At 36.0% G+C, this 25,420-nt stretch overlaps 2 protein-coding genes and 1 long non-coding RNA gene across 3 annotated transcripts; all 3 read left to right on the forward strand.

Annotated features, from left to right (window-relative positions):
* Positions 1 to 61: 61 nt before the first annotated feature.
* LOC106175413 (ER degradation-enhancing alpha-mannosidase-like protein 1) lies at positions 62 to 21,331 on the forward strand. The gene is made up of 12 exons (XM_087015619.1): positions 62 to 485; positions 971 to 1,043; positions 1,489 to 1,592; positions 2,689 to 2,860; positions 4,218 to 4,401; positions 4,958 to 5,049; positions 5,731 to 5,813; positions 12,317 to 12,437; positions 12,935 to 13,179; positions 17,155 to 17,251; positions 18,731 to 18,922; positions 19,301 to 21,331. The coding sequence occupies exons 1-12, from the start codon at positions 220 to 222 to the stop codon at positions 19,394 to 19,396; spliced, it is 1,725 nt and encodes a 574-aa protein (XP_086871745.1). The 5' UTR covers positions 62 to 219; the 3' UTR covers positions 19,397 to 21,331.
* LOC147761296 (uncharacterized) lies at positions 7,663 to 8,828 on the forward strand. The gene is made up of 2 exons (XR_015335084.1): positions 7,663 to 7,757; positions 7,990 to 8,828. It is a non-coding gene; the product is annotated as an uncharacterized LOC147761296 (long non-coding RNA).
* Positions 21,332 to 22,470: 1,139 nt separating the features above from the next.
* On the forward strand, positions 22,471 to 25,385 carry LOC106175414 (uncharacterized). Its single transcript, XM_013557400.2, has 2 exons — positions 22,471 to 22,861; positions 23,274 to 25,385. The coding sequence occupies exon 2, from the start codon at positions 23,277 to 23,279 to the stop codon at positions 24,930 to 24,932; it is 1,656 nt and encodes a 551-aa protein (XP_013412854.2). The 5' UTR covers positions 22,471 to 22,861; positions 23,274 to 23,276; the 3' UTR covers positions 24,933 to 25,385.
* The last annotated feature ends 35 nt before the right edge of the window (positions 25,386 to 25,420 follow it).

A 25,420-nucleotide genomic window follows, 5' to 3' on the forward strand; every position in this document is an offset into this window, starting at 1 on the left:
TACCCATTTAATGATAATTGCTGAACTAGTTTACGTAGATTTGACAAAAAATAGTACAGTTCTATTAGATGATATATCTTTAAGGTGATCTATCGTGGATTTGTAGTAAAATTTATTTTCTTTGGAACTATTTCATAGCGCATACAAGTGTTCCGGAAGCAGGAAGCAGCACTGCCACCATAACTAGGTCAGTGTAATGGAAATATAGGTAAAACAGTAATGGATGGGCGAAAAGACTCGGCGGCATGTCTCTTGTTAGTTTTTATGTTTTTATGTTACTCAAACAGCATACCAAACTCAAGAAAGTTTTGGGAATTCCCGAGGGATCGCTATAGCTACTTTTCTGAGAAAGAAAGACTGGAGATGCGAGACAAGGCTAAACAGATGTTCTATTTTGGCTACGATAACTACATGAAATACGCGTTCCCAGAGGATGAGTTAAATCCTGTGTTTTGTACGGGACGCGGTCCTGATCACGACAATCCGTGAGTATTTAACATTCATTTAAATGTTATACATTTATTATTGTACACCAAGTTTCACTGTATGCCTGGATATATTTATTTTGCATTCATCTTCCCGATCACCAAATAACAGTACGTGTGTAGCTTCCATCACTAGTATACGATTTAATATTTTCTGTTTGTGCTAGCTTGTAAAACATCGAGTAATATGTTTATGACAATATCCCAGTGAATTATTGATGTGGTGTGAAGTTAGTTCCTTTTTTATTTACATTTTACCCTTGAAAAAAAGAAATGACATTATTTTGATCTCATAAACGCAGATAAAACTTTTGTCAAAATTGAGAATATCTTAAGAAATTTTTATCTTGATTGCAGATAATTAGAAATATTCTTGGAAATTTTGGAAATATTTCATTTCTCATACATCTAGATACACTTTTAAGGTATTTGTTTTATATATGTGATAGGATACAGCAAAAACATTTCTTCTTTTTTTTTTTCAGTTCTAACATCAATATTAACGACATATTGGGAGACTTCTCTCTTACACTTATTGATGCACTGGATACTCTGGCAGTAAGTGAAATCATAGATAACTTACCTCTGGCACTCTTTGTAATATAAGCTGCCTTAAAGATAAATTTATCTTGCATTTAATTAATGTAATTACTACTTGTAACTGAATCAAGTTGATTTGTTACATTTCTATACCATTTCACAAAGTAGATTATATGGTTCAAAAGTCCTGGGTTTGTTATACACCAAGTCTATCTAAGGGCTAGAAGTTTTAACCTTAAAAGTCTTACATGCTTATTTGTGCGCAATCTTATCAATAAATAAAACTCAATTGTAAAGAAGTTATATTGTTTGCTGATGACTTGTGACATGCAATTATTTAAGTAGTCAATTACAAGATATCTAATTTCAAACTTTTGTAAAGACATGTAAATTACTATCTCTCCTGTAATGGTTTTCTCTCAAAAACTGTTTGTGTATGCCATAGTATGTTATACTATTTTAGGTAATGGGCAATTCCTCAGAGTTCAAAAGAGCAGTGCAGTTGTTGGTAGACAATGTGTCCTTCGAGAAAAATACCACAGTGCAGGTGTTTGAGGCGACAATAAGGTAACAAGAATGGTGATAAGATAGTATAAAGATCTTTTGTTTTGACTTTCTCTAATACAGCATTTTCATTAAGCTTTATGCAAAAGTTAAATGGTGTCATCTTTGAGTGCATCTCGTTAAAATTAAACAAAAGGCAGAGCCGATTAAAATAAAGCAGATTCAAGGTTTACATATAAAATGGAAACTGAAGCATCTTGTTTGAATTTCTTTGCTGGGTGCCCTCATAACTGTGAGCTCATCTGGCATCTCATCCTGAATTATTTAGTGAGAACTCCTTTTGTTAAGGATGTTCAGTATGTTGATGACTTCTCAATATATGATAATGTTCTGTCTCTTGCAGATAGGATGTAACATTTTAAGAAAATATTTGATTGTAACACTCCTTTAATTACTGCCTCCCCCCCCAAACACACACACACACACACACACACACACACACACACACACACACACACACACACACACACTGTGTAACCCAGGAATTCAGCCATTATCATGACTTTCAGAAATGGGGAAAGGACTTCTTGAGTGGATTGCAATCAAGTGGTCTGTTCCTGAAATTAAGATCTTAAACATTTATTTAAAATGAAGTGAAACTTGGTTTAAAGTTTATGGCACTGCATTTTATATACTTTGGCTTTCTTCATCCACTCATATAAAGTCAAGTGTTTATAATTAAATTAAGCCAAAATTTTCAAAAATATTCTGGAGACCGTACTTGGGTGCAATGCTTTGGGGTGAAAAGGGCCAGAAGAATATGAAAAATACATTTTTATGCAGTATTTTTACCCTTATTTATTATCTCCTCTGCTTTTCAAAGAATTGGTGATAATAAATTAGATAATTGAACAAACATGCAATCTTTAATTCAATTTGCAAAGGTGTTTTTATTTGGTTAACATTTGTTATAAGGTTTTTACTTACTCTGCACTTGACATTTATAATGATCAGTTTTAAAATCATTTTGCAGTTGAAATATGGAATGACAGTTTCTTTTTTCAGCGAGAATTTGTAAATTATGCACCATTGGCAAAAGTTAACAATTTTGCGCTAGGAATTTACCATAGATATGTATTAAAACTTGTTTTCTTTGCAGGGTGATCGGAGGTCTTCTATCAGCCCATCTAATTATCACTGATGTAGAGCAGCCTTACGGTGACATGCGCATTCCGGACTATGACAATGAACTGTTGAGTTTAGCACATAATTTAGCTGCCAGGTTACTACCAGCCTTTGAAGGGACAGCCACAGGGATCCCATATCCCAGGGTAAGGTTGGGGGGTTAAGGTCGCAGGTCAGGGTTGACCTATTCCAGCAGGCCACTTGATTACATTCAGCTGGTCATAAACAGCCAAATGAACCACTTGTTTGTCCTGTTAGTTGCTGTCATTGTAAGTTCAGGGAGTGAGCTCATAGTAGCCAGACATCTGCTGGGATGCAGTGAAGAAAGTTAATTTAGGTTGGTCAAGCTTGCTAGGAGTATGGAGGCATAAGGCAGTTCTGGAGTGAGCTCATAGTAGCCAGACATCTGCTGGGATGCAGTGAAGAGAGTTAATTTAGGTTGGTCAAGCTTGCTAATAGTATGGAGGCATAAGGCAGTTAAAGGGATAATAACTCTTCGTATGAGATCTATATTTCACAATAAAAACATTGTGAATAACTCATAGAAATATAATATATTCTGTGCAGTTATAGCTATTATTCTGATATCTGAGCTTGTCTTCAGACCACGTGACCTCCATTGATGGCTATACTCTGTTATAATCTCTTAAGAGATTTTAACAAAAAACCAAACTTTTTAGAAAAAATCCAGGGACTAACTTTGAATGTAAAAATGGATTCATTAACCATTGGTAAGTATGGGAAAATTGTTGTTTACTCCAGGAAAATTCATTTTTTGGCCGAAACGAAGAGTTATTATCTCTTTAAGGCATAAGTAAGATGCTTTCCAGCTGTCAACCTACACCTAAGACTCTGTGCTCTTTTGTGACGATTTTCAAATTTATAATGATATGGTTCCTTTCAATGTTTCTGTGCAATAGACAAAATGTTTCCCCACTGTATAATGCTCGATGTTTCCCTAACTCATTACATGTCTAGTGTTTGAAGGACTTATATTATTTGCATGTTGTATGATAAAAGAGGCGGCAGTGACAGATATAATTGGTTTAGTTATATTTCTATATCCAATAATGAGAGCTGGCTTGAGGATAGATATAGCATGACAGGCAACTCAGATAGATTCATTTAAGTTAATGATGAAGTTCACTATTTAATAACTATCCATTCAGTCACTTATTACATGAAATAAGGCACCTAGGAGAAAAATGAGTTTGCATAAGTTGTGTATACATACTTGTAATTTGGTTTGAATAAAGACAGTGCATGTTTGGTACAACATTCCTTGTTGCAGTGAAATATTTTCCTGGTAAGATGATTTTAAGTATGATAAAAAATTTAGGGACTTTGGTACATGATACTTATTGTAAAATTTTGGCATATAACTAATCACATTGGCCAAAGCTAAAACATTGTTTTGCCTTTAAATGTGGGGAATGAAAAGCCATTGAGTATCATATTAACACTTGTATTAATACAACCTATATATATATATGTCCATTCCAGGTGAACCTGAAGACAGGTGTCCCTGTGGCCTGCAGTAATGAGACATGCACTGCGGGGGCAGGTACCCTGCTGGTGGAGTTTGGAGTTCTTAGTATCTTATTAGAAGACCCTACTTATGAAGCTGCTGCACGCAGGGCGCTGAAAGCAATCTGGGGGTTCAGGTCTAATGTTACTGGTTTATTGGGTGAGGTTTTTGTTAGTTTTGCTCAGTAAATTAATAATTGGACTAAATGGATTATGATTAAAATTTGTTGTAAAGAAGTTTTTATATTATCTTTGAATAGCAAGTGGGAATGAACAAGGATAAGGATTTTTTCCACCATTTTGTGCACATCTAATCAAAGATGTAAAGATGGGTCCTGGCTTAATTTCATCACCTTTTTTGCTTTTGGTATTTAAGTTTTGCTTTTTGAAACTGTGGTGGCATTTGGTCAGGTCAGGTGGCAAGGATTTGACATGTGAACTTAAGTGAAATATATCTTAAGATAATTTTGTTTCAATTTTGCATTCTTTGGAACAATTTTTGGTTTTTCTCCATACCTGTGGAATTAATGTTGTATTCACCATTTCTATCTACAAAAGAGCAAGATTCTCCAGGTTCTCTCACTTCTCCACTCCCCGTTCCTCTGCCCCCCCCCCCCTCCCCACTATTCCACCCCATACCCTTCATGTCTTCCTATGTAACCTGTATATATATGTATGTGAAACTTTGACAATAAGTATTTCCTGTCAACTTTCAGGTAATGTAATCAACATCCAGACTGGACAGTGGCCAGGCTACATGAGTGGCGTGGGGGCAGGACTTGACTCTTTCTTTGAATATTTACTCAAAGTAAGACGTTCATTCTGTTTGTCAAAATCTGTAAATTAGTCATTTTATCAAATATGTATCCAGATAGAGGTATCAGGTCTTTGTATATGCTTCTTATTATTTTTTTTACACATTTTGCTTTTCAAGTTTGATTCTGTTTCTTATTTTGTTGTTATAAAGTTTACAATGAGCATTAGAAACTTTCTAGCTATTGTAAACATTAATATTAAATGTTGCATTTTTTATTAATTTAAAATTCAATCTAAAATTTCACAGGAATTATATTATTATATCTGTCATTATTTAAGTTTAAGTGTAAAGTTGAAGTCATTAAATTTTGTTATCATGATAGCCAGAGTTTCCAAGCCAATTGGGGCCCCAACTTCTCCATTTTCAAATTTTCATACATGCCTGCTTGTCACATGTGAACTTAAGAAGTGATTCATGGAAGTTTACTATGGAAATAACAAATGTAACATTTATTAGCTATATCACATGACCTTTTACAACACTACAAAAATCTGGATATTAATTAGTCAGTAAATGTGGTTTTGTGATTGGTGAGAGTCAGTCAAACTTGCCACTGAAGTAAGTGTGCGGATGAGTGAAGGTGTGGAGGAGTGAAGAGCCTGCTACACATTTCACCTTTACTTGAGAGTATACCACAGTCCACAATATAATTGGCTTTGCATTATTTTTTAGGCCTTTATTCTGTTTGGAGATGAAAATGCTCAGATGATGTTTAATGAATCTTATGAAAGCATCAAGTACCATATCAGGAGAGGGTAAGGATATAAAGAAACATTTATCTACTGAAATTTTGTTCAGTGAAATCTTTATTTCAATTAAAGTTTGTGTGATGCCTCATCTCAAAACAATCCCCTTTTGGCCTGAGAGATGCAAGTCCCAAGTTGACAATGAGTAGGCATCAGTTAGATGACTTCATGTTATAGTGAGACTTTTTTTGAACATAAATGTATGTTAGCAATTTGAAGTAACTTGTAAGCATTTTAATTCTAGAGTTTTTCCAAGATTGCTTGTTGCTAATGGTAGTTTTGCAGTTGAAAGTGGGTTGAAATATTAAGACACGTCCTGGATTTGTTTCACTTTTCTGTTCAGTTTTATATTTATTTACTTAGAGATGCATTTGAAGTCAATTTTTAGCCACAAAAGCTGATCAAATGCCACCATTTAGTTTCAAATTGTATAAAAAATGCCAAAAGACAGTATCGTAACAAAACCCAGAAAATGATATTTGAAGGGATATTTCTGCTTGCTTTCTGTGCTGTACATAAAGGGGGAAGATAAGTAGGTCAGATAAGTTAACTAAATTTTTGAAGAAGGTGAAGTTTAAAGCTCTTTTATGGCTACTAATTGATTAATTTGGTTGACTTTACTGGAGTCGTATGAGAAACTAGTAACAGTGGTTTAAATGCTTTACTGAGAATCCATGCTCCACTGACATTTGGTTCAAATGAACCTTTAATATTCAATTTATTAAACCTTTGAACCCTACGGCTTTGAACCTGTATAAAAAATGCCAAAAGACAGTATCGTAACAAAACCCAGAAAATGATATTTGAAGGGATATTTCTGCTTGCTTTCTGTGCTGTACATAAAGGGGGAAGATAAGTAGGTCTGATAAGTTAACTAAATTTTTGAAGAAGGTGAAGTTTAAAGCTCTTTTATGGCTACTAATTGATTAATTTGGTTGACTTTACTGGAGTCGTATGAGAAACTAGTAACAGTGGTTTAAATGCTTTACTGAGAATCCATGCTCCACTGACATTTGGTTCAAATGAACCTTTAATATTCAATTTATTAAACCTTTGAACCCTACGGCTCATCAGAATATAAAACAGTGACAATATAAAGTGATTTCTAATCAACTACCACAGAGTTGGAAATAACCGCCCGTCCCAACGTCCTTGACGGTCTAATTTCATGGAGGACGGGTAAAATTAATTTGGAGACCGTCCTGTGGTCGGGCCGCACTTTGAAGTCGTCAGTAGATCTGAGCGTGAAACATCGCGTCTTTCTTGATTTTTAGATTCACACATTTACTTATATATAAGTGTTTACAATATAAATCACATGAGCATTCTGAATATAGGAAAATAGGTCAATGATTCGTCATTACATCGAGTACTTCCGACTTTTACCGCGGGAAAATTTCACTGCGATAAACCAATAAGTCACGTGAACATTCCAAATATAGGAATATAGGTCAGTGATATGTCATTAAATGACTTACTCTCGACTTTTGTCGCGGGAAGATTCGCAGCAATAAGCCAATCAAATGCAAGGTAACATCGGTAATATGATAAAGAAGACAATATGGTGAGCTAATGTAGCGTAAATTCACGATGCCTTAAATTTTTGCATCCTTTAACGAAGGGTCCATTTTTATACCGGTTAAATTTCTTCCTTGACAAAAGCGGGCCATAAACGGGTATAAACGGATATAAAATTTGACGGTTTTCGTTACATATCAGCCAACTAAACTCTGCTTTCCAACTTGGAACAATCGTCCGCTGCCTCTTATTTTGGTCGTAGTCTTTACGGACCTCCGTCGCTGGTCGCTTTTCATGATTTTTTTCAGGAAGGCCAAGAAACTTTCGTTGCATGTCGGACGTAGAAATTTCAAATGTACGCTACATTAGTTTGCCACATTGTCTTCTTTATCATATTACCAATGTCACCACGCATTTGTAACCCATTTAAGTCAGGTAAAATATGCAGTAAATTTATTGGAGAAAGATTTTTATTAAATACTGAAAAAAATTTTTGTATAGTACTAGTTAAAATGCCTTATGATGAAGGAAATCCAAACGTATGCTTTTTTTCACACTTGCTGATACAGCAGAGTGTGAACGTGGGTTTTCCCAGTTGAAAATAATCAAGAATCGATATAAAAACAAGTTGAAAGCATAATCTATGATTCTGCTAATGTCAATCCAGCAACATTCAAGCACAATTCAAGAACTTGTCCCCAAACCAGCAATAACTCAGTGGAGCACTGGGGCAAGAAGGCCAACTTTCATGGAAAGATGCAAGCCCAAATCTGCTGTTGACCACTTTGAGGAGATTATTGTTGATGTGGAGCAGGGTAAAAGGGAGGGCACCAGCGTTCAGGTGCCAAGTGAGCAACCATCAAAATCTATTGACTCGGGCTACGAGTCGGATTTTCAGATATGGAAGAGAGGGATGATAATGACTACAGTGAATCAGGTGGAGATGATTAAAGGAATTCATTTAGCAAAAATCTCATGAGTAAATGCAGTTTTTTTTTCAATTAACATTTTGAAGATTCAAACAGAATGACTTGATCTTTGGTCAAGTGAGGTTTTCATATATCAGGACAGGCACTGTGACTTGCAGTTGACATTCATCAATTTTATTCACCAAACTGATACTGTTTTACTTGCAAGCTGCTACTGCTTACCATGCCAATGATTTGATAGTTCAGTTTTGAATTTTAATGCTCCTTTCATGAAAATTTGCAGTGATGTAGATACTTCAGTTAAATTAAAATACTTGTTCTTCAGTACTGACTGTATTGACTGTGGTGCATTTTGTTTCTGTCAAATGGTTTTGCTATAATTTTGTATTAATAGATATTTGGCATGGTGCATATATATATTTATTATTTTATTTTATTTATTTATTTTATTATTATTATTATTATTATTTTTTTTTTTTTTTTTTTTTTTTTTTTTTTTTGCAATCCATGATGTATGGGTGGGGGGACAGACCATAACTGAATATAAAAATAAATTTGATTCTTTGGTATCAAGACAGCACTGGTATTATGAGTTTTATTTATGAAGTTTGAAAGAAAACAAAATTCAAAAATGTCTTGAATTATTAAATTTAGTCATACATGCACATTATTATCATAATTCTCTCGATTTTATGAGGACAGGTTGGCTTATGGTAGGACAGGTAACTTTCAAGAGTAACCTGTCCTGCTGTCTGGTTGAATTTTAGGAGGAGTTTCCAACCCTGACTACCATTACTACAACAACTACTACTGATACAAACAATAATAATAATAATAATAGTAATTCATCAGATTGACATTAATCTTAGTTCAGGTATTTTCCCAAATTGTTTAATAGTGATACATTGTTAAGTAATTTAATTAATTTAAAGACACTTGGCTTTGTATAATAAAATTTCTTAATATATTTCTGTCTAATCGTGTTGTAGTGAGGGCATTTAAGGATAAAATGAAATTCATCCTCTACATCGTTTAAATTGCATAACTTACAGATTCTCAATTTCTTATTTGTGTCTGTGTATCGGCCAGTCTCTATAGCTAGATTATGTGATGAAAGCCTAAATTTTGCGATAAATTCCTTATTTTTCTGTGAAATTGTGAAATTATCAACAAGGTGTTGATACAGAAGCCCTTTACTCGCTGTGAATATTTCTCCTGTCAGTACATGTCTAAAATGATCCTTCAATCTTTGTCCTATCAAGGACAGTATACAAACATCCGACATATTTTCATAAAAAGTAAATGACAGACCCATTAATTCAAGGTCATTCCGTATACAATTTATCCACTCAAAATTATTGTTAAGGATATCTTTATAGCATGTTTGTATAATACAGTTTTTTGAAGAGTGGATTTTCAGCCAATATGTAAAAATTCTTAAATTTCTACCTAAAATAAGGGGATATCGCCCGGTTTCATAATATACTAAGTTATTATTAGTGCTTCTTTTAACACCCAGCATTCTTTTCAAAAATCGGTATGTACCTTTCTTATATCCTTTGCCTTATTGAATCCCCATATTTCTGATGCATAATTAAAAATACTACCAAAGTACGTATCAAAGACTGCACACCTGGTGGACACATTAAAGTTATGGTTTTTTAACATGCTGCTAATAGCAAATAATGCTCTTTTACCCTGTTCTGCTATATGTTTTTGAGTTTGACAAAACTTACCATTAAAATTAAAAGTAATCCGAGATAACTAAACTGATTCACCCTTTCTAAGACAACGCCGTTATATTTCCATTTCTCTTCATCCCCATTACCTAAAGCTTACCCCCATTTCTAAAGACCATTGTTTTTGTTTTTGCTGTATTAACCGTTAAATTCGACTTTTGTGAGTATAATTTCAGGGTGTCTAAAAGTTTTTGTAGTCCTTGAGGGGTTTCCGATAAAAGTACCATATCATCAGCGTACATAAGTAAAAAAAGATTTATGTCCCGTATTTCAATACTTTCACAATTTTCAGATAAGCAAAAAGTTTCAAAATCATTAACAAACAAAGAATAAAGTAGCGGGGACATTACCTCTCCTTGTAATAGACCAGTGTGTATTTGGAAGTATTCAGATAGCTGACCTTTAAACTTAACACAAGCTTTTACATTGCTGTAAAGACTTTTTATAATTTGGAGCAATTTACCTTGGACACCGAGTTTATTTAATTTCTTTCATAAACTTGGCCTATCGATGGAATCGAAAGCGGATTTATAATCCACAAACGCACAATATAGTCGCTTCTTACTCCTTAAAGTACGTTTTATCACATGCTGTAGCATTCCAGGAAATAAAACTTAGCTCCGAAACTTCATCTTTTTTTACCAAAGCTGAGCATTTATCTATGGTGGGCGAGGTTTCTACCTCCTCGCGTGCGATATCTGTGTTAAACTGATTGTGGTCCAAAACTTGGCAGAAGGGCTGCCTGTCCTAGTGATTCATGGTCAATGGTGGTGATACAGCATGCTGTGGGCGTATGAGAGGGGTCCTAATTCTGTTTACTGGTGTTCTCATTCCATTCACTGGCACTGCTTGAAAGATGGTTTCGGGTCCGCTTGGGTTTGTGTATCTAGGTGTATTTATGTACGGGGCCGGAGTTTGGCCCACGTTGACCAGCTGCATATGGGCGCTATTTGTGGCAGTAGCCATACGTGTATTATCTTGTCGCATCCTGTCGGCAGTTTTTTCTTTAATAAGCCCATGGTTGGTGATGTAGAACATATATGTCCCTCTGGCACATATTGTAACAAGAATTCCATGTTTTTGTCAAGAACTCTCTTGCAGTGGGATTTACTGGCATGTATACGTACTTTTCACATTCTTGCATCTGTACTATTTCTTATATTATGCTTCTGCCTTAATACTAGTATTTTCTCTTCTATACTGCCTAAGGCTACCTTTACAAGTCCAGGTTTTCTAGTCCTGCTTTGCAGTCTTTTGCACTCCTGTATCCTGGGTAGGTCCACAGCCTTTGCTCAAATTCAGGTGGCATAATGGTCATCAGAATTTGTCCCACCTTGTCCTCCAGATTTTCATTAGGACTTTGATATAGGCCTGTTATGATAACTGAAATATCTGGATTTTCCACACCTGACTTATGGCTATCCAAACATGATTCTATTCTACATTTAAGCAAATCAATAATTCTATCTTTTTTTTGCAAATCGTGAGTCGGTTCTAATGTTTTGTCCTGTAGTGCTTTCAGCTTTAAATTTTGAGTATTGACCGTTACTTCTATATCTTTCTTCATTTCATTACTTTTTCTTGTACAAGATGTGTGATATCTTTTTTCAAATGTTCACACATTTTTGTATTATTTTCAATAATGCTTTTTTGACTGTCCTTAATCACCTTCAATTCTTTCATGATGTCTGCCATCTGTAGTGCAATGTTTTCCAGTGACATCCCTCCTGTGGGCAGCTTATTGTTATTTTCCCATTGTATTGCAGCTATAGGAGTTGATTGTTGTAGACCGGCCATGGTGGGGTGGTTATCAGTTGTGTCTCCGTACAAGGCTGCGTTGGCGTCCTCCAAAATACTGCTAAGATGGAAGTTTTCACTACTACTGCTAGGACTATTGACTTTTCGCTTTTTATTCTTAGATTTTCCCATAGCTCGTGTGACATGCAGGGTGTAGGGTCAATCGAAGTAACGGCGAAACGTGACCTGGCTATAGCACTGCACCATATCAATAAAGTCAGAAAAAAGCAACAAAGTCTACTAATTTTTTACTTCACACGCAACCTCTGTATACTTATCGTCTTATTTATAGTCAATGCTGTTCAATTGGTGACATATTCGTCAATATTTTCAAACTTTTCTTTGCCCGCTTGTCCGTCGCTTTGTCTTTCGTGTGGTGACCTTGACCTTCAAATGAACCTTTAATATAGAGTTAAGACAAATTCTTTTGTTTATTTACAGTAATTGTCTAATTTTCAAATGTATTTAATTAATATAGGTTGATAATTTGATGTACATCCTAATATTTAAAACATATTTTGCCTTACAGTCGACCAAACTGCAACAAGGGCTCAGGTTTCCACCCTCTGTATATGAATGTGAACATGAAGAATGGTGAAACCCTGAACAACTGGGTGGACTCCCTGTCAGCAGCCTGGGCTGGGATACAGGTTGGTAAACATATTTTTCTTGTATGTAATATAATCATAATGAGATTCATATTCTTTTCTATCTTTTTGAGGTGTTGGGGATAATAAACTAGGAGAGAGTATTGAAATTTTCAATGCAAAATTTTGTAGATATTTATTAGTTGTGAGTTCAAATGCTGTAACAGAGGCTGTACTGGGTGAATGTGGAAGGTATCCTTTGTATACCATTTAATATATAGTGAATGGAGAATAGTAATGGTGAACTCATTTGTAAACTAGCTAAACCATACCAAATGGCACTGTTCGCCCTCTAAAATGCCAATAGGGGAGGAGGGGGGTCGGCTTTGTATCCATGAATCCCCTTCCCTTCAAATAATCCTGGATCCCCCCCCCCCTTTCCAGGTACAGAGTATTATTGTGAACAGTGTGTTTCTCAACAGAGTTAGAGTATTATTGTAAACCGTGTGTTTCTCAACAGAGTTATGATAACAGCAATATCTGTTTCTTTTTCTGTTCAGGTGTTAGCTGGGGATATCGAGGAGGCCATATGCAGCCATGCAGTCTACTATTCTATATGGAGGAAATATGGCATCCTACCAGAAAGATACAACTGGCATTTAAAAGTGCCAGAGCTGAATTTTTATCCTCTCAGACCAGAGTTGGTTGAATCTACGTATCTTTTATATCAGGCAACTAAAAACCCTTTTTACCTCCATGTTGGAAAGGATATATTAGAGAACATTGATAAATATGCAAAAGCAGAGTGAGTATAAAACTGTTTAATATGACTGTTGTCTATTACTGCATTTTGTCCTGTGAAGTGATTCAGGTTCAAACTGTTGCTATTCATTTAATACATACTGAACTATCTAAATCAAAGCAGATTTAATTGTACCACCAGCGTTAGCGCTGGCGGTACACATGGTTTCGGTCCCGTCCGGATCGTTCCGCCGGCTCCGCCGGCTCCGTTGGCTCCGCCGGCTCCGCCGGACAGCTACCGTTACCGCTTCTCCTCCTAGACGGTAAGGGCCCCCGTACCCATCTCATGGATTTAGGTCACCTATAATCTCAACTCGTTCCACGTAAAATTTGGGCTTTGTCGGTATTGGGGTCTGGGTGTGGCACTCATTGCAATGCACCCTTGTCTAAAAATGGCAAAATTAAATGCTAATTATCTACCCTACGGAAGGAGTTATGGGAAAAATTTCTATAGACGGCTTTCCAAAAGTCATATGTGTAGATTTCAAATATACCCTTGGATTTGACCTTTGACCTTTACTTCAAGGTCAAATGGGCCAAAATTTTCAAAAAAATGAAATTTTTTACGAAAAAAATTTTTTTTGCCCTGTTATTCAGACACCACACAGACTTAACCAATAATATTATTGGAAAGTGTTACCCTTCGGGTCATCTTTCATCTCCATGAATTTGGGGTCAATCGGTGCATTTTCACGGGAGTAGCGGCCATAAGATACCGAAACTGAAAACTGTCTCTAATTCGGGAACCGTTAATGCTAGAGACCCATTCTTTTTTGCATTTTGTAGAGCATGTAAAGCCCAACACTGGAGGTGGTCTCGGTTTTTTTGTATTCCATACGGTTTTCGAGTTACGCTGTATCAAAAAGTACATATTGGTGGTAAAAGCAAAATGTGCAGTACGGTAATGGATAATAAATTTTGAACTCTGGAAAAATAAAACATAAGGCTTGGCAAAGCAGACAACTTGTGTTCAAAAATGACATTATTTCATCAAATTTGAACTTCTGAAACTTCAGAGCACCTCCTATTTCAAGAATTTTGACCAAAATGACATTTTCTTTATTTTAATTAATTTTTTCTGTACGAAATTTAAGGCACATTATGGTAACTCCAAAATTATAACATCTAGTCCCTTATATCTCCAAAACTGGCAGAGATAGGTCCATAGTTACTATTGAAGTTGAATAGGAAGTCATATACTGGCAATCTTACTATGACCTTGAAATTGACCTTTGACCTACTTTTCACCATGAACTGAACTTTGCAAATTTTTCTTCCCTTTTATCTCCAAAACTGGCAGAGATAGGTCCATAGTTACTATTGAACTTGAATAGGAAGTCATATACTGGCAATCTAAATGTGACCTTAAAATTGACCTTTGACCTACTTTACACCATGAACTGAATTTTGCAAATTTTGCTTTCCTTATATCTCCAAAACTGGCAGAGATAGGTCCGTAGTTACTATTGAACTTGAATAGGAAGTCATATACTGGCAATCTATATGTGACATTAAAATTGACCTTTGACCTACTTTTCACCATGAACTGAATTTTGCAAATTTTGCTTTCCTTTTATCTCCAAAACTGGCTGAGATAGGTCCGTAGTTACTATTGAACTTGAATAGGAAGTCATATACTGGCAATCTAAATGTGACCTTAAAATTGACCTTTGACCTACTTTACACCATGAACTGAATTTTGCAAAATTTGCTTCCCTTTTATCTCCAAAACTGGCAGAGATAGGTCCATAGTTACTATTGAACTTGAATAGGAAGTCATATACTGGCAATCTAAATGTGACCTTAAAATTGACCTTTGACCTACTTTACACCATGAACTGAATTTTGCAAATTTTGCTTTCCTTTTATCTCCAAAACTGGCTGAGATAGGTCCGTAGTTACTATTGAACTTGAATAGGAAGTCATATACTGGCAATCTATATGTGACATTAAAATTGACCTTTGACCTACTTTTCACCATGAACTGAATTTTGCAAATTTTGCTTTCCTTTTATCTCCAAAACTGGCTGAGATAGGTCCGTAGTTACTATTGAACTTGAATAGGAAGTCATATACTGGCAATCTAAATGTGACCTTAAAATTGACCTTTGACCTACTTTTCACCATAAACTGAACTTTGCAAATTTTTCTTCCCTTTTATCTCCAAAACTGGCAGAGATAGGTCCATAGTTACTATTGAAGTTGAATAGGAAGTCATATACTGGCAATCTAAATGTGACCTTAAAATTGACCTTTGACCTACTTTACACCATGAACTGAATTTTGCAAATTTTGCTTTCCTTTTATCTCCAAAACTGGCTGAGATAGGTCCGTAGTTACTATTGAACTTGAATAGGAAGTCATATACTGGCAATCTAAATGTGACCTTAAAATTGACCTTTGACCTACTTTTCACCATAAACTGAACTTTGCAAATTTTGCTTCCCTTTTATCTCCAAAACTGGCAGAGATAGGTCCATAGTTACTATTGAACTTGAATAGGAAGTCATATACTGGCAATCTAAATGTGACCTTGAAATTGACCTTTGACCTACTTTTCACCATGAACTGAACTTTGCAAACTTTTCTGCCCTTTTATCTCCAAAACTGGCAGGGATAGGTCCATAGTTACTATTGAACTTGAAAAGGAAGTCATATACTGGCAATCTTAATGTGACCTTAAAATTGACCTTTGACCTACTTTACACCATGAACTGAATTTTGCAAATTTTGCTTCCCTTTTATCTCCAAAACTGGCAGAGATAGGTCCATAGTTACTATTGAACTTGAAAAGGAAGTCATATACTGGCAATCTAAATGTGACCTTAAAATTGACCTTTGACCTACTTTACACCATGAACTGAATTTTGCAAAATTTGCTTCCCTTTTATCTCCAAAACTGGCAGAGATAGGTCCATAGTTACTATTGAACTTGAATAGGAAGTTATATAATGGCAATCTAAATGTGACCTTAAAATTGACCTTTGACCTACTTTACACCATGAACTGGATTTTGCAAATTTTGCTTTCCTTTTATCTCCAAAACTGGCTGAGATAGGTACGTAGTTACTATTGAACTTGAATAGGAAGTCATATACTGGCATTATAAATGTGACATTAAAATTGACCTTTGTCCTACTTTTCACCATAAACTGAACTTTGCAAATTTTTCTTCCCTTTTATCTCCAAAACTGGCAGAGATAGGTCCATAGTTACTATTGAACTTGAATAGAAAGTCATATACTGGCAATCTAAATGTGACCTTGAAATTGACCTTTGACCTACTTTTCACCATGAACTGAATTTTGCAAATTTTACTTCCCTTTTATCTCCAAAACTGGCTGAGATAGGTCCATAGTTACTATTGAACTTGAATAGGAAGTCATATACTGGCAATCTAAGTGTGACCTTGAAATTGACCTTTGACCTACTTTTTATCATGAACTGAACTCTGCTAATTTCTTTCTCTTTTAACTTCAAACTTGACAGAGATAGGTCCATAGTTACTCTTGAACTTGAATAGGAAGTCATATACTGGCAATTTACTGTGACCTTGAAATTGACCCTTGACCTACCTTACGAAGAACTTAAATTTGATTGTACCATATATATTTTTTGCAATAGTTAAAAAATTCTTGTTGATTGCATTTTTACAGCTTGTCAAGCACAAAACTGGTGGCTGTGTCCCTTATTTTGTGTATGTGGGGGTCTATACGAATGCGTTTGCTCCAGCTGGTGGTACAATATTTGGAGGCGGTATCGCCTCTCTGATCCTCTAGTTATGATAAAGAATTGATGTAGTGCTGGAAACCATAAGCTGTTATAATTTAAAAACTGAAATGCCTCATCAGAGATTATATTATTCAGGAATATTCCTAATTTCAGAGAATTTTATTCTGACCCAATTTCATTTCTGTCAGAAACAACTCCACTATCTTTGCCAGCCAGGTTAACCTTCATGACTGTGTGTATCTTTCAGATGTGGCTATGCAACAATTCATGATGTTACAAAGATGGACCTGGAGGACAGAATGGAAAGTTTTTTCCTCAGTGAAACTTGTAAATATTTATATCTTGTAAGTATTTCAAAAGTGAAGAAGTGTCAATCTTCAGTACATACAGGATGATCTGTGATAGCTTTGTTGTTTTGTCAGTAGAGATTAGCATAAGTGTTCATGTAGAGAGAAAAACAACAAAAAAACAATGTAGCACTTGGCCAGTCAAATTTCGGTTTCATATATATTAGTTTTGCTTTCGAAAGAATGTAAAATATATTTGTATTATTGTATCATTGGGCTTTATTGTATTTTTCATAGAGGAATGTTTTTTTGGTATGGGGAGAGGGGTGGGGGGTTGTTGGGGAGGGAAATGTTGTTTGTATATATATTCTCTTGTGTTCAGAGAAGGTATCTGTTTTTACATGCACACTTCAGTATTTTGGATTTAGTTGATGATTTACAGAAATAACAAAGTTCATTTCAACAAAGTTGAATGCAAAACAATTTTAAATTGTACATGCTTTTCTCAAGGATTTTACACTGTACCCCAATGTCTGTCATGTTAGTCTTGCCACAAAATAGTGAACATTTGAGTTACGTCAGTTATGTGCGTATTTTATGAATAATATATGCATAGGTCTGCCTTGCCACAGTATTTTCTTTCATTCTTAATAAGGAAAGAAATCAACAGTGAATAAAAAGTGTTATAAAACACAAAAATCATGTGTATCACTTGCGTAACTCAAATGTTTGGTGCATTCTGGAATATCCCATTATCTTTGACTTCAGTCACTGTTAAAATTGACAAAACATTTGTACTCTTTCACACTAAAATGGTTATCCATTGTTCTGGTTGTTTTAATGTCACTGCTTCTATCAGTTTTGTCTATCCAGTTGGCAGTTTTGCTGCCTTGTTGACCTACATTTCATTGTTATTTCTAGCGCTCCAAATTTGTCTCAAATTATTGAAAACAGCTGCCATAATTTTTATGCTTTATTGTACAAATTATTCATGTTGTCGCTTATGATTGTGATGGTAATTACTCACAATTTTTGAACTACCTCACTTATTTTTCTCAAAAATTCATTAGGTCTGGTAAAAGATATTTATATTTTGTTGTTTTCTTACATCACATATTTTTGCCTTGTTGACCTGGGGCAGAGAAACCAAGCTATTAGATATTATTAACTTCTTTGGGCAGTGAACCCCCTAATTGGAGGCACATTGTGTAGGGAGATGAGTTTTGATATTCTGTCCCTTGTTATATTTTAAGGCAAAATATGCACTCAAAATGGTATTTACAGAGGGTAACTATTATGTTTGCTTTCTTCATTCCAAATGTGACTGAGAAAGTTTGGTTTGGAAGCCCCCCTTCCTCTTTTGATGTTGATCAAAAATTAGACAAAGAAAAATGTCAATGTTGTCTGTGATGTGATAAAACAGCCACATACCATGAAACCTCTCTTATCTTTAGCAGAAGGTAGAGAGTATTTACCATAACCCTCTCAGTCAACCCTCCCAACTCTGTAAATGTATTGTTTTCTTCCACCTTCCAGCTTTTTGACAAAGATCACCATTTAAACAAAGAGGCAGCCAGTTATATTTTTACAACAGAGGGACATATATTACCAATAAGCCCCAGGTGGAGAGAGAAACCCTGGGAGGAATATTTAGAAAATGATATACAGGATGTGTCATCTGACAGTGAAAAAAGCGTTTTAGATGTGCGGAAAAATAATATGACCAATGTAAGCATCTAACAGTTGAGCGTAAAACTGGTATGGGGATCTTTGTGCTATGATGTTGAGTATTAGTAGGTATTCATAATTTACTTGTTGTGGATTTTATAGCTGTTTGTAAGGCTCTGGTGTTGTCAAAAATTGAAGGCCACCATTACCTTTTTATTTAGAAATTGTAAAATACACATTTCATCAAATTATGTAATTGTTGAAAGGATTTTGATATGGTAGTTCTTTTAACTTAAATACGATACTTGTAAATGTTGTAAGGATGTTTTTTAATAAGACTGTAGCAGTACAAAATTGGTAAGAAGAGAAGTAAAGAAAAAGCAAGCTGATGAAGATTTTACCAAGTTAAATATTTATTGCTCCACTATTTCTTTCCAGTGTGACAGGATTCCAGATGAGAGGAGGTATTTCCTACCACTGGAGACCAGATATCTACAACAAGTAGAGGCTAGTATAGGCTTGACTGTAACCTGACCACTGAGGACTTAGATGAGTTGTGCAGAAATAATCCCTAGTCAACAGATTCAGCTAGGAGTTACCTACCAGAGCATAAGATCTGCCTTGAAGTTTAAATTTGCTGTATTTTATCTAACTTAAAACTTCTTTTTTAGATTCAGACTTGTCACAGACACTGCAGTTGTCCATGTCGCCCTTATGTCTACAACATTACCTTCAGCAGTGTTTTTATCGTGTCATACTCTACATATATTATGCATCCTGACCATACCAAAGGTTTCCTTCGAACTCTGTGTTTTAACATCCAGCATCACCTCGTCACTGTCATATCATGACACTAAAGACATCTCCTCACTACAAACATTGTTTATTGCATATATTCCATTTTCATTCCCATTGCAGCACACTATATTTATACTCAGCTCATTAGCACATTCCAGTGTCACATCCAACCTGTGTCTCACCTATCACACTGCTGTGTACCAGGTAACCATTAACTCCTCAGTTTCATTATGCACTAGTACAATTTCCTTATTCTGTAGAGGAATATTACTTATCAGCTTTACTGTTATGGTAAGATTTATGTTAAGCAATACCAGAGCTAAATTGGAAGGTGCAATTTTTTTAAATTTATCATGTAATATATACAATGTTGGCTTGCTGCCCCCAGATAGTGTTCTACCAAGCATATTTCGGCTGCCATATGGGCCTCTTCCCACATGACCTTTTTTGACAAAAAAAATTGAGCAGACACTCTATATTGAGAGAAAATTCTTGTCCTCTTGAGTGATCCAGTTGAATTTTTTTAAATTTTCAATGGACCCAATGTTCTCATTCAGAAGGGCAACAACTGATGTACCCTGGGTCATAGTATGCAAGAATTCTGAGACTTCAAACTTGAGACAAACTTTCTGTTGAAGTTAAACACTGCCTATGGGCTGCCTATAGGTGATGTTGCATTAACTTACAGCCTGTGATGATTTATCAGTTCATAGATTTAATATATTTGTGTATTGTTGAGTATTTGCCTTTGTGACTAAGTATAACAGCAAAGCTTAGAGGGATTCCTGTTTGTTAGGGTATTTCAAGGGGTTTGTGATGTAATAACATTATTGTTAATTAGGTCATTTATCAAAAGACAAATGTATTATCACTGATGTGTTAAAAAGGTTTTCTGTAGAGCATTGTGCTGTGTTTAAGTCTCATTTTGTCTCTGAATTGGACATGGCTACATCAGTTGCAGTACAAAGTTAACAAATGTACCAGAAGATGAACAAAGTGGATATAATATGCTATCTGTTCATCTTTAGAAGTAAACATTTAATTGATGTTTCAACACCTTCTGAATTTAGTATCATTTTGACTTAGGCTTTTATTTGTTATTAAGAAGATGCAGAGAAAATTTAGTCACATTTTTGAGTTATTGAATTTAAGAAGTCTTAGCTTTTTTCATAATTTCATGGTGCTTAAACAAAAATGAAAGGTTTTTTGTTTTGTTTATATTGAAGTTGATATAAAACTGTGAACTATGCAGTGCTATTTTAGTCAGGGAGCACTTATTTCAATGTCAATATTGAATTAGACAGAGCTATACTACACGGTTTTCATGCCTTTATCTTTTACAAAGATTAAATTTTTTTGAAGAAAAGTTGTGAGTTCAAATAACCACTTATTTAAAAGCTGTATCACACAATTGGAAGGTCGTTGCTCAATTTGAACTAACTCTTGCTCTTTTCGACACTTAGTATTTAAGAATTAAAGGGGCTCAGGGATATTATTCAATGATAAAATGCACAAGAAGCATGAATCAGTAGAAACTTAGAATAGCAATAACACTGCATTTTAGAAGAGAGAGTCAAATGATGTTTTCAACTGACATCAAGTCCAGTTTGTAACCGACTTAGAATGTTATATTTTTATTGGACAGGTAGTGGCAGTAAAATGACAATGAAAGTGGTTAGACACAGTGTCGTTGACTTGTTGGCAGTCAGTATTATATTGAAACATGTACCTACATAAAATTTTATCCAGAGGAGACTTTTTCCAGGCAAAAAGGGGGGTTCTTTTGAACCCCCTGTCCCCCCCCTCACTATGGGCCTCATTCATAGGACACGATGGCCCTTTTCGGCTTAAACTTGCAGATATGAGCTTTTTCTGTGTAAATGCTGAATTCCGCATTTTTTAATTCAATTCCTAAGGCAACCCCCTGACCTCTGGCTGGTAAAGTGTTAGGTCTCATGATAAATGTTCAGAGTTTTTTTTTTTTTTTTTTTTTTTTTTTTTTTTTTACAAAGGCTCGTGTCTGAATTTGATCCTTGTGCCCTTCCTACCTCGGGTAAAATAAAAGATACAGGTTGCCAGTGCTGGCTCAGGGTCACCTATATGGATCTATTATATTATTAGATTGGGCAAGAAGCTATATAACTTCTTGGATTGGGCAACTTAGCTGAATGATGATCGCTATAGCACTATGGTTGAGCAAGAAGTTATGTTTTTATATACATTGAAATTAAAGAAATATAGATAGATTAAAGCAATATAGTTCTGTAAAATTATTGCATGTTCACTTTTTGCTGCGCTGCAAATTTCTTCAGACCTACCTACACCGTGTGCCATTAAAATGGCGATGAATGATTTATGAATAGTTTTCAACTGATACATATGAAAAGAATACAACAAAGATAAAAAAAGAAAGAAAACACAAAAAGGTAACCTTTTCTGGAGACCTTTTCCCTACCAGGTAGAGGGGGGGGGGGGCGTTGTGACAGGAATGGAAGTTCGGGGTCCCATATGATATGTACAGGTGAGGGTTAGTTGGAGTATTGGGGTTAGTATATGGGGCGAATGTCACCTGATCAAAGTAATGGAGAGCGGACTGCGGTTCCTGGCGGACTTCCATTCCTGTAACACCTATTATGTAGGATCAGTAATTTATCACGACGCACGTGTGACCCGCTTAGAACTACGCTTACCCGAATACATAACCTATTTAAACACACTTAAAGCGCCAGTTTATGTTGTTGTTTTTTTAATTTTTTTTATTTGTCTCTCCGAAGCAGTGTTCAAATATACAAGAATGTTACATAATCAATGAGTAGCGTAGCACCTGTGCTTCATAGTGTTTTCATATTGGAAGCACAAATACTATTATCGCATTTGCTGTTAACTTAGCTTAAGCCAGGTTAAGAAGAAGTGAATTGAACAGCAAATTGGTAATATTGTGGGAGTAATGTGTGAGTAGAACGACAGCTGGTGAACACTAAATTGGGTGAAAACTCTAAGAAATATCACATGGTAAAATAATTAAAACTGATAGATTTTTTCTTTAACTTTATCTTGGTCAGTAAATGTAAACAGATCGAGACACTGTATACAGACGTCGGGCATTACTTATCACACAGAGCATATAGACCACACAGGCTGTTGTGGGAAGATCATCTCCAGTTGTTGATCCACACTGAGCTTTCCACAATTCATGAGACGGTAAGTACTTACATTTTATGAATTTACTATGTAGCAGACACACTGAAAAATGAAAAACTTAAATGAACAATTAGACTGTACTGCGTACGGGAGGGGGAGTTCACTATAGTGGTTGTGCAGAGTCGAGAAATGTGGCCATTTGCAGTGTCAGTGCGTTTACGATGCATATGTATGAAGCGATGTAAACAGCGACTGCTTTTCACGTCAGTCCTAAATCAAAGGTGTACAGCAACTCGGCTGTCCGCCTCTCTAGTCCTTAGCCGAATCTTGTTCTCATAAATTTTCTATTCAGGAATCAACTATTTTTGCACATACATCGACAATCTATTTGCTACAGGCTAAAGAAAATAGTAGGATCGTAATACAAGTAGCCATTTTAAGTAGCTTTTCATTTTATATCCAATGATTGCAGATAATGGAGAATCCATCCGTCAACAACACCGACTCTCCTAGAATAACGCTGCACCGTTCCTTCGACAAAGTAGCAGAGGAATGTCCAGACCAAGACGCATGCGTAATCTATCATTCAGAGGATGACCGTGAGTCTGTGACTTTCTCTCAGTTGCGTAAACAATCGGAGCAGTTTGCTGTCATGCTGCTCACCAAGGGACTTCGAAAGGGTGATATCGTCGGTCTTCTGTCTACCAATTCTGTGGATTTTGTCGTTGCCTTCCTTGGTTTGTCTCGCATAGGGGCCCCTGTGCTGATGCTACGGTATGGAAGCACCGCGGAGGAAGTCTGCAGGTTATTGACAAAACATGACTGTAAAGGTTTGGTTGGAAGCGTGGACTCAAATCAAGATTCAGAAATAATCTCAAGCATTGAACACCTAATAAAAAAGGATCGAAGAAATGAGCATTTTGTCATAATAAAGCAGACCCCAGACGAGGACAATGCTTCCAGTCAGGTAGGCTTTTTGAGCAGTGAAACAAAACTGAAACCCGACCTGCACTTTCCAGATGTAGGTCCTGAAGATACGTGCGCCATATTCCTTACATCTGGTAGTACGGGAGAACCAAAAGCTATGCAGTTTCGTCATCGAGCATTAGTCTCCAGAACGCATCCATGGGGCGAGTTCATGTTTTCGGACATTGAGAGAGCTACTTTTTTTAATGACCGCCCGATGGCGTGGACAGGTGGCTTTTATATGATACTTAACATGTGCATCTTCGGCGCTTGCACAGTTTCAGTGAATTCTAACCTTTCTGTGGCAAGTGGAGAGATAAACTTCGTCGTGGACGTCATGAGGAATGAAAAATGCACACACGCACTACTTATGAATTATCTACTCGTCGACCTCATGCATTACGACGGTCAACAACAGCCCTCTTTGCATTTGAAATACGTCATCACGGCTGGACAGAAAGCCGATCATGGGGCGCTGATGCATGTCTTCACTGTTTTTCCGGAGGCCACGCTCGTATACATGTACGGTGCCGGTGAGACGGGAATTGTTTTGTACCAATGCCATACCGACACAAGTACGCTGGATGACGATGGTTTTAATATTCACCAAGGCGTTGACATCAAGCTAATTGACAGTAGTGGTGAAACCGTGGAATCCGGGGCATCGGGAGAGATTTGCATTCGCTCACCAGCTCTCTTCGAAGGATACCACAATAATTCTGAAGCAACCAGTAAAGCACGGCTTCCAGACAACTGGTTTCGCTCGGGTGATGTGGGAGTCAAAAGGCAAGATGGAAGATTCGTGCTGCTTGGTCGATCAGATGATATGATAAAGCGAGCAACTGTAAAAGTCTTTCCCGTCGAAGTCGAGAGAGTCCTTCGTCAACATCCGTGTATTAAAGAAGTGGTCGTGGTTGGGGTTCCGGATCAGCGTCTATTTGAGGATCTCTGTGCATGCATCATACCACGTGACCCTAAAGCATTCGACGAAGCCGACTTCCTTATTTGGTGTAAAGCACAATTCTCCGTCGGACCGGATGGTCTCTCTTTGACCCCAACTTATGTTCTTGTATTTGATCAATATCCGAAGACTCGCACTGGAAAAACCAGCAGGAAGGACCTCAAAGAGGAGGCTAAAAAGCGAGTGCAAATTGCACAGGTTTGAGTCACTATTGACGCATTAATTAACGCTTTTAGACTTCCTGTAGTAGCCCCAAGTTCCATTGTAGTTTTACAAGGTTGTTTATAGGCATTATCGATAAAACCAGAAAAAGAAATTATGTAGATCAGTAGGCAAAAGGCGAACAAGTGTTTTGAAAACGAAAACAATAGATGAATACTCGAGACATGTTCAAAATATTTCTGTAAGGATCATAATTTAGTAAAGTGGTTTAAGTAACTGTAATCCTGAGGCAAATATTTGTTTTCAGTATATTAGGAATCTAATTTTATTTGATTTATTTCCTGCCACACATAGGCATCTTTGAAACGACCGTAGAAAAAACTCCTGTATAAGACAAAGAAATGTTGTTTATTGAAAATTGTTCGCAATATCATTTTACTAAATGGATAGAAAGCAAAAACTATATTTGAATAAAATTGAAAATTATACTTAAAATCATGTTCCTCATGGCGTTCATCTCCATCATTTTG

Source organism: Lingula anatina, chromosome 6 (genome assembly GCF_051362555.1).
Source record: "Lingula anatina isolate TDL-2025a chromosome 6, LinAna3.0, whole genome shotgun sequence".
In the NCBI taxonomy this organism is placed as follows: domain Eukaryota; kingdom Metazoa; phylum Brachiopoda; class Lingulata; order Lingulida; family Lingulidae; genus Lingula; species Lingula anatina.

Bases quoted from the DNA above. Each gene is read 5' to 3' on its own strand.
- LOC106175414 (XM_013557400.2), top strand. From the start codon at position 23,277: ATGGAGAATCCATCCGTCAACAACACCGACTCTCCTAGAATAACGCTG.
- LOC106175413 (XM_087015619.1), top strand. From the start codon at position 220: ATGGATGGGCGAAAAGACTCGGCGGCATGTCTCTTGTTAGTTTTTATG. The intron at 12,438-12,934 runs GTTGGTAAACAT...TTTTCTGTTCAG, and splicing joins CAGCCTGGGCTGGGATACAG to GTGTTAGCTGGGGATATCGA. The intron at 13,180-17,154 runs GTGAGTATAAAA...TGTATCTTTCAG, and splicing joins GATAAATATGCAAAAGCAGA to ATGTGGCTATGCAACAATTC.